General features: G+C 47.2%; 1 protein-coding gene and 1 pseudogene across 1 annotated transcript in view; both read right to left on the reverse strand.

The window, feature by feature from the left end:
* ABCC11 (ATP binding cassette subfamily C member 11) overlaps positions 1–9963 on the reverse strand; it is a 70367-nt gene that overhangs the window by 58533 nt on the left and 1871 nt on the right. Inside the window, exons 2-4 of the mRNA XM_003792596.3 lie at positions 4268–4407; positions 3368–3504; positions 911–1069 (exon numbers count right to left, since the gene is read on the reverse strand). Of these exons, the coding sequence (XP_003792644.1) occupies positions 911–1069; positions 3368–3504; positions 4268–4366 (395 nt within the window). The 5' untranslated portion in view covers positions 4367–4407. The remainder of the gene's footprint in view (positions 1–910; positions 1070–3367; positions 3505–4267; positions 4408–9963) is intronic.
* LOC100958720 lies at positions 6835–8617 on the reverse strand (annotated as a pseudogene).

Below are 9963 nucleotides of genomic sequence, written 5' to 3' on the forward strand. Positions count from 1 at the left end.
TGTCTTTTGTTTCTAATGACAGTCCTGTGAAGGACCATGAAATAAACTTTAAGATCCACTATCTCATAAACAGGACACAAGGCCAGGAAAGGGCAACTTGTCTCACATCAGAGTTGGTAAGAGATGAGATTTCGACCAATATCTGGTGTTATCCAAAAGGTGTTTCCAGGAATCATCTCTGTCTTCTTGGTGAATAAGGCTGGGAAGGGGTGGGTCAAAGCTTGGCCCATTACATATTTTACATATGTAAAGTATTACACATTTTCTCAGTGCCTTAAAAACACTAGTTTGCTTTATAAATCTCTAAGATCTAGATATAATGTACAACCTTTCACAAACTCCCCTGACCACTAAATGCTCTTTTCGGGAAGGCTTTTATTGGGTCATAATTTCCTGAACACATTGAGAAACTTTCATTTCCTAATTGGTCTCTCTCGTGAAGCAGCTAGAAGCAGAAATGTGAAAACAAGACATTTAAAATCACATATTCATTTTTTTCACCATTTGATCCTCCTCTTACCTTGTGGGGCAGGCGGTACCAGAAAGTTAATCACACAACTAGTTGACAGTGGCTTGAGGTTTAGGAGACTGAGCCCTGTACCAAATGGAATACTCAGGTCGCACCACTGTGAGAAGTCTGCTCCAGAAGAGAAAAGCTAAAGAGACCGGAAGGGGTCATTGCCAATTTTCTTGACTTCATGGGCCCTTTGGCAAATCTGATAAAAAAATATGACTCCTTCTCCTGGAGAAAAAGATCTCCAGTCCATATGTACAAAGCATGCACACCACTCCAAGAGATTCATGAACCAAGCGAGGATGGACTTTACCCACAGCCCTGAGGCATCTTGGGTTACTCTCCCAACGAGAGATGGTCTTTAACCAACCCAGTGATTTGCCCACCTGACTTTACCTCTGGACGTTTTTGGCTGAGGCATCATGAACGGACAGTGGAGGGATGGTGTTCTCATCCAAGCGATTCCGTAATCCCTGGATCATGAGAGGGGTGAGCCATGACACTGTGAGGTAGGAGAACAGGCCAGCATCATCCACGGGGTTGGGGGCGGGAAACCTAGTACAGAGGGAAAAAAGAGGTCAAGTTCAAGGTTTTGAAAAGATGAATTATAATTGTGTAGACTGTAAAAGTCATAATGTGTTCATCCAGATCTATACACAAGTATTGTTTATGACTTTATTATTGATAAGTTGAAAAAATAAACAAAAAAAAATTCACTAATAGATTAATGATTTAAACAGAAAGAGAGGAATTCTGATAGACTCATACTATGCAATGCGATGTAGAAGTTTTTTCTGTTTTTTGTTATTTTTACCGGGGCTGGGTTTGAACCCACCACCTCTGCCGGCTCCCTACTCCTTGAGCCACAGGCACCGCCCACAATGTAGAAGTTCTTTTTTGTTTGTTTGTTTGTTTTTTAATGTAGACATTTTTTAAAATACAATTGAACAGCTCTAAGCATCTTAGGCAAGGAAAAAAAGGCCCCTTGAAGATCAAAAAATTTAGTTTTTTTTTTTGCTTACATAAAGGAAAAAAAGAAGGAAAGCAGACAAATCAATATGTCAAATTAATAGTGGTTGACTTTGAAAAAGGAATTAGAACTGGTAATAGAAAAGAGATTCCCAGTGCTCCGATGTTTTCATTTTGCTTTCACAAAAACAATAAAATGAAATTAAAAGTAAATAAAAATGATAAGGTCTTATCTTTGAAAATGAGTCACCCATTTAAAGGAATGATTGAATTAAGGCATTGGGATTGTAATTTTCCTACGTTTTAAAAACTGTTTTTAAGGTTATGTGTTTCAGTGTTAATAAAATGCAATTCAAGAAAAGATTTAGAAAGAGATGGGGAGAGAGATGGGAAGATGAAAATGGCAATCTTGTGAGATTTCCTTTTGGGGAGGGGGCGCGATGGTATCCCCTTTCTCTACCCTCCACCCCTTTATCTACTCACACGTCCTTACCAGAGGTGTTGGAGAGAGGAAGGAGGGAAGGGAGGGCAAGAGATTATACAGATATTGGGCAGCTGTGTCACCAAAGATAGGGTGCGAATCTCTGATCAAAGGCCAATATCCCAAAGGCCCAAGAGAAACAATGCATTTATCTAACAGGAGGCTGCCCAAGAGAACTAAAGTACCAACGGTCTTTGTTCTTGGTGGAGATAACATCGACTCACACGGTTAAAGCCAGCTAGCATTAAGAGAAGCTCAGGTTTTAAAAATAGGAAAACAAATACAGTTTTTTGATAGATTAAATCTTAGAAAACACATTGAAGAGAAGAAGGAAACAAATACAGAATGAACTCTTGGCGGTGAGAGGCTGAAGGGTCAGACCAGAAGAGCGCAGGTCTCGTCAATAAATAACAAGCCTGGCGGTGCCTGTAGCTCAAGCAGCTAAGGTGCCAGCCACATACACCAGAGCTGACAGGTTCGAATCCAGCCTGGGCCTGCCAAACAATGACAACTACAGCCAAAAAGTCAACTAAATTGCCTCTAATTAATAAACTCTTATAAAATTATAAACAAATAAATAACAAGCCCACGGATGTGGTCATCCTTAGGAGAGTGTGGTTCTGTGATGGTCCCTGCAAGCAAGGCTGTATTAAGTTAGAAAACAATTTGGGTATTATCACATAAAATTATGATTCACTGGCGATGTATAAGTTGAATTTGTTTGGTTCTTAAATTTAAGGCTGACATCATAGGACTTTCAGGTCTTTCCAAGGCTCTCCGGGACTCTTAGAATGAAGACTAACATCTTCTGTGAGGCCTGTGTGGACCTGCAGGCTCCTTGGCATTGGCCTCGACAGCCTCGTCTCACACCGTGCCCATTGTCACTTGAGACTGCAGTGACACTGGCCTTCTTCTCTGTTCCTGGACACATCGCATCTTGTCCCTTACCCCTCGGGGGAGACCTTTGCCCTGCTGGTCATCCTCATGGCTCTTCCCCTGCTGCTGTTTTCTGGTGAAAACTTGTTCGTCTTCCTGGCCTCACTCAGCTTTAGGCACTCAGAACCCAGCAAGATGTCACTTTCCTACTGTCCTCAACATGCCAAGCTTCATACCACCTTCCCCGTTCAGACTGCAGCCGCGTGGCAAATGATGAGTTTGCTGCTCACTGTCTCTCTGCCCCTGTGATATCCACAGTGGCCCAGACCAGGCCCGCCCTGCTCATGGCTGCCTGCCCCTCACTGAGTGTGATGACCGTGCCTCCCCGCGTGCCGCAGGCTGCTCTGGAGACATGGCTGCAGCACGACTGTGTAGAGACACAGCGATGGCACCTGGAGAGAGGCCTAGGTGTGAGGGCTGAGGATCATTGCCCTGTGGAGACTGCCCCTCTCCCCCTCAGGACTCACCTTGGCTTGGGACGGAAGGGAATCATGTTCTTCCAGGCAGTGTCGTACTTCCCCGAAGGGAGTACATCTGTCCCTTCCCGTGCCTCGGGCTTGCTCTCCTGCTGACTCCAGAGGCTGTCCTTGAGAGGGTAAGTTTTCTTGGGAAAGAAAAACCCAAAAGGCATCAATTTCAAATCTCATAAATACTGTCCTCAAGGAATGTTGAGTCACCTGCCCAGGATGAGGTGGTCCTTCCCACGTCCAGCCTCCTAAAGAAAGGTTGCTTGCTGGAAGTCAGGGAACCGGGTCCCACCAGGGCTCTGCCCGCATCTGCTTGGCTACTCTGGCCTGGCCACCCCCTTCTTGGACTTTTATCTGGCAATGGATAATGTAGACAGAAATAAAGGGTGCTGTGGCCAGTCACAGAGTGTGAGACCAAGACGTCCTCAGTGCAAATCTACCAAAAAAATCAGTCCCAGAATATTACGTGCTACTCTGTTGACAATTAAGAGAAAGGTAATTTTTAGGACTTTATATAGAACAAATAATACTATTTTAAAAGCACTGCAAGAGACTGATGGGGAAAGATTCAGAGTAGTGCTTCCATCAGGGAGAGAGAGTTGGGCAGAGACATGAGGAAGACCAACGGCTAGATGCAATGCTCAGGGCCCAAGCCGGAGTGCTGGTGACAGGCATTCAGATGCTTGTTTATACTGTTACAAGTAAACAGATAGATAAGGAGATGACGGATGATTGATATCCAAGGATCACGACTCATCTAATGGTGGAAGCCTGAGGTCTATTTGAAAAAAATCAGAAGTAAATAAATATGGAACAAAACTCTTTGACCTTATTTATGACCACTGAGAACACTCTATCAACTTAGTTCCCTGGTGTTCTGATGCTAAGACATCTACTTACATAGCTAAGTCCTGAAACCCTGTCATCCTGTAAGTCCATGCCGAGATTCACCAGGCCACCAGAAGAGTTGGGAACCCAGTATGTTTTCTTCCTGGTCATTTTCAGTTGTCTTAGTAATTCTTTGTTTTCCAGAAGAGACTCTGAAAAGGCAGCATGAAGAAGCAGCTTAGATCCAGCCTCCAGCAGCCAGGAGAGGGGGCATCGAGCTGCAGGGATCTTTTCAGGGCTATGCAGAGGGTGGGGTTATTGTCACCACATCAGCTCTTCCATCTGCGTGGAATATGCTTGGTCCCTCTCCTTTGATAGTTACTCAGGCCTCAGCCCAAGATCACTTGGAGAAATCTCTGTAAACACCCTCCCCTACCGGATACCCTCGAGCCAGGCCAATCTATTTGATCTATCAAAGGCTGCTCCTAAAACCATGCTTCTTGCCTTAGCCCAGTCTATAATCGTACAAACTTGTGTGTTCATTTTCTGCACCACGCAGAGAACCTCACAGGGACAGGGACACATCTGCTTTGCTCACCGTTGAATCTCAGGGGCCTGGAGCGTGCTGGAAGGAAAGCAGGTGCTGAAAGCACAAATGGTGACCGGTGTGCAAATAAACAAAAGGAACATCACTTTCCCTTTCTTTGACTCTTGGATCTCAGAGTCCAGAGGGAATGTGGTCACAGTTTAAGAACCTTAAGTAATCAAGGTGGGGTTTGAGGGGGGGGAACAAAAAATGGAATATGTGCCTTTCTGAGTATGTGACTCACTCCCTGGTTGACCTAGAACAACCACATGCCTGAGGTGGGAAAGAGAGTCGTGATTAGGAATATCTCTGAAGAAATAGAGAAAGAAAATGCCCATCAGGGCCAGTGTCATGAGAGTACAGCCTGTGCCACGCAGGGCCCCACGCTCAGAAGGGCCCCACATCCAGGGGGTCCCCAGGCTTGGCTCCCTGCTCTGCTGTTGCCATCTTGAAATTCTTCATGAATTTGAACAAAAAGCCCCACATTTCTATTCTTCAGGGCCCAGCAAAATGTGCAGTCAGCCCTAGCATCCAACTTGGCATTCAAATACCAGATTGTACAGCAGGCACACAGACCACAAGCTAATCTGTTATTTTTAGAAGATTCTCTAAATGCCTTTATCCCCCCCCCCTTCCCACCCCACTTCTTTTTACCAAATCACAACCAAATTTGGTACACTCAGATTCCTCTACAGATCAGATAAGATAGACTTCTTAGACACGGACCCTTCAGGAATGGTGGAAAGGGGAAAGAGTGAGATGGAGGTGGGAAGAGAAAGTGCCGTATACTCTTTGTACAAGACTCTGGGAGGGCTCGGCGCCTGTGGCTCAAACGGCTAAGGCACCAGCCACATACACCTAAGGTGGCGGGTTCGAATCCCCAGCCCGGGCCTGCCAAACAACAATGTTGGCTGCAACCAAAAAATGGCCAGGCATTGTGGTGGGCGCCTGTAGTCCCAGCTACTTGGGAGGCTAAGGCAGGAGACTCGCTTGAGCCCAGGAGTTGGAGGTTGCTGTGAGCTGTGATGCCACAGCACTCTACCCAGGGGGATGGCTTGAGGCTCCGTCTCAAAAAAAAGAAAAAAAAAAGACTCTGGGAGGAGGCCAGTTTTCTGCCAAACAGGAACCAGCCTAGGATATAGACATAGTAACAAAAATTGGCATGATTCAATGGAATGAGGCCCTGGGGGTAGGGCCATGGGGTATTGGTGTATAATTTATTCACATACAAAGATCCTCAGAGGAGGGAATGGGGCAAGGGATGAGGGTGGTGAACTGCAGATCACAATCCTGCACCCCGGCAAGAGGCTGCGTACAGCAGTGAACCTACAGTTGCAATTGGTGAATGAGTGTAGTTCCAACATACACATTGCTTGATATTTTTCTTAGGTTAACAATTAAGAGGAAAGTGAGATACCAAACGTGTATGTTGTTTGGAATTGGATCTTTACCCATTTGTCAATGACCCGAGTAAATTTGCTGAAAGTTTTTAAATATTGAAAAAATATTCCTTGTATTTTTTTCACTATTCACCATGTAATGACGATAGGCCCCACATGGTTGTGAATTTAATCTGCATTATCAGTATTACCTATATTTCTTTCTTAATAAACAAAATAATAAAGCAAGACTTGATGGGTAGCCTTTGCTGATGCCTGCGGTGTAAACACTCCCATCACAGCTGACTTCAAGATGTGGTAGCAACACAACTCCACTGCCTGCCGAACTGCGGAGAGAGGTACATGCTATCACTACAGAGCACTTCTACTGTACGGATCCAACAGGTGCGTGCAACCTCCAAAGTAGAAAAAAAAGTAATTAGGAAATGATAAATGTTGATATAATTTATTTTTTTTTTAATTTGGGAGAGTTTCTTTATTGATATGATAAGCATATCAATATCGAGGTACAGATTTCACACAATATAGAGCATTAGTTTGTGAAAATGACATCATTCAGTTGGGAAAAACCAAGCCCAGCGTTGGCAGCCCTGGTGAGAAAGGTGGAGAGAATGGTGTCTGGAAAGCATGCCGAGTGTGTGTACATGGTGGAAGGGTCTCTGGGATCACACACTTTCTGTGGCTTTAGGGAAGGCTAAGCCTGGTTCCTTGCTTCAGGCTCCTGCAGCTCCAGAGCTCTTGCTGACAGGAGCCCACAGAGTGTGAGGAGCAGGCCGGCATTGCTTGGGAAAATGGTCTTCCAAGGCTGGAGTATCTGAGAGATCAGCCGTAAGATGCTTGATGGAGAAGAGTAAAAGGCCTGGTTGGGGGCCGTGTTCAGCAGCGAATGGTCCTGAAGCCTGGCAGTGTGGCTTTTCCAAGCAGGTAAATGTCCTCATCTGTGCCCTGGTTAAGATGCTTCACCAAATTCTTCTCAAAGAGCAGTGGGTGGTAGGCGCCCATGGTGCAGGCGCTGTCAAAGAACTTCTGGTAGTAGTAGCAGACGTCAGTCCTGTGCTTGGATGGGAAGAACTCATAAATATCCACCTGATCACAGAGTGTCATCATGGTGATGATACCGAGCATCCCGGAAGATGGCGGGTTTGGCTGAATCTCTTCTGGGGAGACTTCTTGGAGGATGTCCCACAGCTCCCAGGGCATCTGGGGCTTGAGGATGTAAAAGGGCTGATCGGGGTGCAGCTTACGATAGCTCTTGTAGTTATCAAAGAAATTATAGTCCGGATTCTGATACCACTTTGGGATATCTGAATGGTACACAGATGGGTCCCACACAATCAGGATGCCTTCATTGTGCAAACTGTCTTCGAGGAAGTGCTTTTCTGTGCTGACCAACTGAGAGTTCATCAGGTGAATGGCAGTTTTCGTGCCCACATCTTGTTGGAAGTTGGCCGCGGGTGCCCCATTAATTGTGGTGCCCCATGATGCAGGTGCCCCATTAAACCTCAGGACTGCATCATGACTACCTATTTCTTGGCCCAGCTGAGAGGACTTCAGAGATCCCGCTGAGGAGACAACAGCGCACCTGCCCCAAGGCCCAGCCTTGATCCTAATGTTCTCCTTGGGCAGGTAACCCTCCCACAGGGAGGTGTTGAAGGGAAAACCTGTGGCCTCCACCATGGACACGTTCTCGTGGTCCCGGAGGTGACAGCGCAGGGCCTCTGCACTGAACTTGACACCTGGCCCAGGCCCCTTACAGGACACTTTGTACTTGTTCATGTTGAGATAGTTCTTCCTGACCTTCTGCAGCCTGGGGATAAGGTTTTTGGAAGAGCTGTCCTTGTTCCACACGTAAAAGGAGGCCTCTGGTTTAGCCTTGGCTGAGCCCCTGACACCGCTGAGGGCCTGGCTGCCTCTGTGGGGGTCCTGGGTGCTGCTCAAGGACGCAGACTGGGACTCAGACCCTGCGGCTGGTTTCCCCAGATACTTTAATGCCTGGAATTCCTTGGCTGGCAATTTAAAGGAATTATAGAAACTCCCTTTCTTCTTTTCCTTCCATAGACAGATGACTGCGAACAGGAGAAAAGCCAGGACACAGCAGCTGAATTTTTTCTTCAGGTTGGTATGAATCATAATGAAGATGTGTTCAGGAAAGCCACTTCGTTCTTAGCAGGAAAACAAGCCTACTTCTGGCTAATCTCCCTCCAGGTCCTCAGGAACTGTCCCAGTGCTCCATGGGAGGGAGGCTCGCGTTATCAGGCCTGGAGGCCAAGGCTCATTTTTCTCAGGATGATCAAAAAACATCTCAGCACTGGGATGGAGACCTGGGACCAGGGATTGGGACGGGCTCAAGGGGGCCAGGCCATTTCAGCTGGGCTCCATGACATCCACTGCTTCTCCCAGGGCTGCGGGCTGCAGGGCTCTGCACAACTGGCTCTACCCCTGGATGTAGAAAGAGCTCAGTGAATGCTCCCACTCAACGGGACAATGCATGGACATACAGCACACGGCCTGGGTGAAGGGCACAGCTACGACGCGGACTTTAATCCATGTATCACTGGGCAAGTAATTTCTCTTCTTTGGGCCTCAGTTTCCCACTCGCTGCGCTCTCGCGGTGGCCGGCCCGCTCCGAGATCATGTTGGCCGGTAGCCCGCTCCCTTTCTTAGCGCCAGGCAGTGCCCGAGGCGTCTGCTCGGCCCGGCCTTGCTCAGGACTTCCCTCATGTTGATATAATTTAACTATAAGTTTACACAATTTAATTTTTAATGATATTTATATTTAACAACTGGGGTCTCAGAATTCCTGAATATCCAACCACTGGTTCTCATGAGCCAGGATAAACAGGCTCCATCAGCTCACCGACACATCATCTTGAAAAAGTGGTGACTTTTACTAACTCCTCCGCCCACTAGGGACGTCTTTTCCAATTCACTTATAAAGGCTCTGTGGACTACGGCTGGCTGGGCCTGGGGGTTAGCCTTCCTGGCCCCTGTGGCATAGATAGGTACAGAAGTTGCTAAAAGTCTGGATAAGGAGCTTGCAAGAGGTGGCCTAGTGACAATGCAGGCTGCACACGAGTGGCAGTTGTGGACCCTGGAGGGGAGGATGGCGCCTTCACAGCTGGGTAGGTGAGGCCCAGCAACTCCAGGAGTCCCCAGGTGGGAGAGCCAGAAAGGACCACTCGAAGACATTATTTTCCCCTTATTAACCAGCAAGTGAAGGATTATAAATAAATCCAGATTCTTAGAAACAAACTGAAGAAATGAAATTCTTCTCTTACCTTTCATATACACAGTAGACTTCTGTAAGCTGACCACCCATGGGACTGTAACAAACTGGTCAACACACAGAGGTGAAGGAGCTAGGCCTGCTGTGCTGATACGGACATGTGCATGTCCAGTCTGTAGGTCAACTTAGGGAGGTGGTCAGTGTGGGAGGTGGTCAGTGTGGGGGTGTGGTCAGTGTGGGGATGTGGTCAGCAGTATGGGGAGGTGGCCAGCAGTGTGAGGAGGTGGTCAGTATGGGGAGGTGGCCAGCAGGTGGGGAAGTGGTCAGTGTGGGGATGTGGTTAGCAGTGTGGGGAGGTGGTCAGTGTGGGGATGTGGTCAGCAGTGTGGGGAGGTGGTCAGTGTGGGGATATGGTCAGGAGTATGGGAGGTGTCAGTGTGGGGAGGTAGTGTAGGGAGGTGGTAAGTGTGGGAGGTGGTCAGTATAGGGAGGTGGTCAGTGTAGGGAGGTGGTCAGTGTGGGAGGTGGTCAGTGTGGGGAGGTGGTCAGCAGTGTG

This window comes from Otolemur garnettii, unplaced genomic scaffold (assembly GCF_000181295.1).
Source record: "Otolemur garnettii isolate 467f Iridium unplaced genomic scaffold, OtoGar3 scaffold00058, whole genome shotgun sequence".
NCBI classification, from domain to species: Eukaryota; Metazoa; Chordata; class Mammalia; order Primates; family Galagidae; genus Otolemur; species Otolemur garnettii.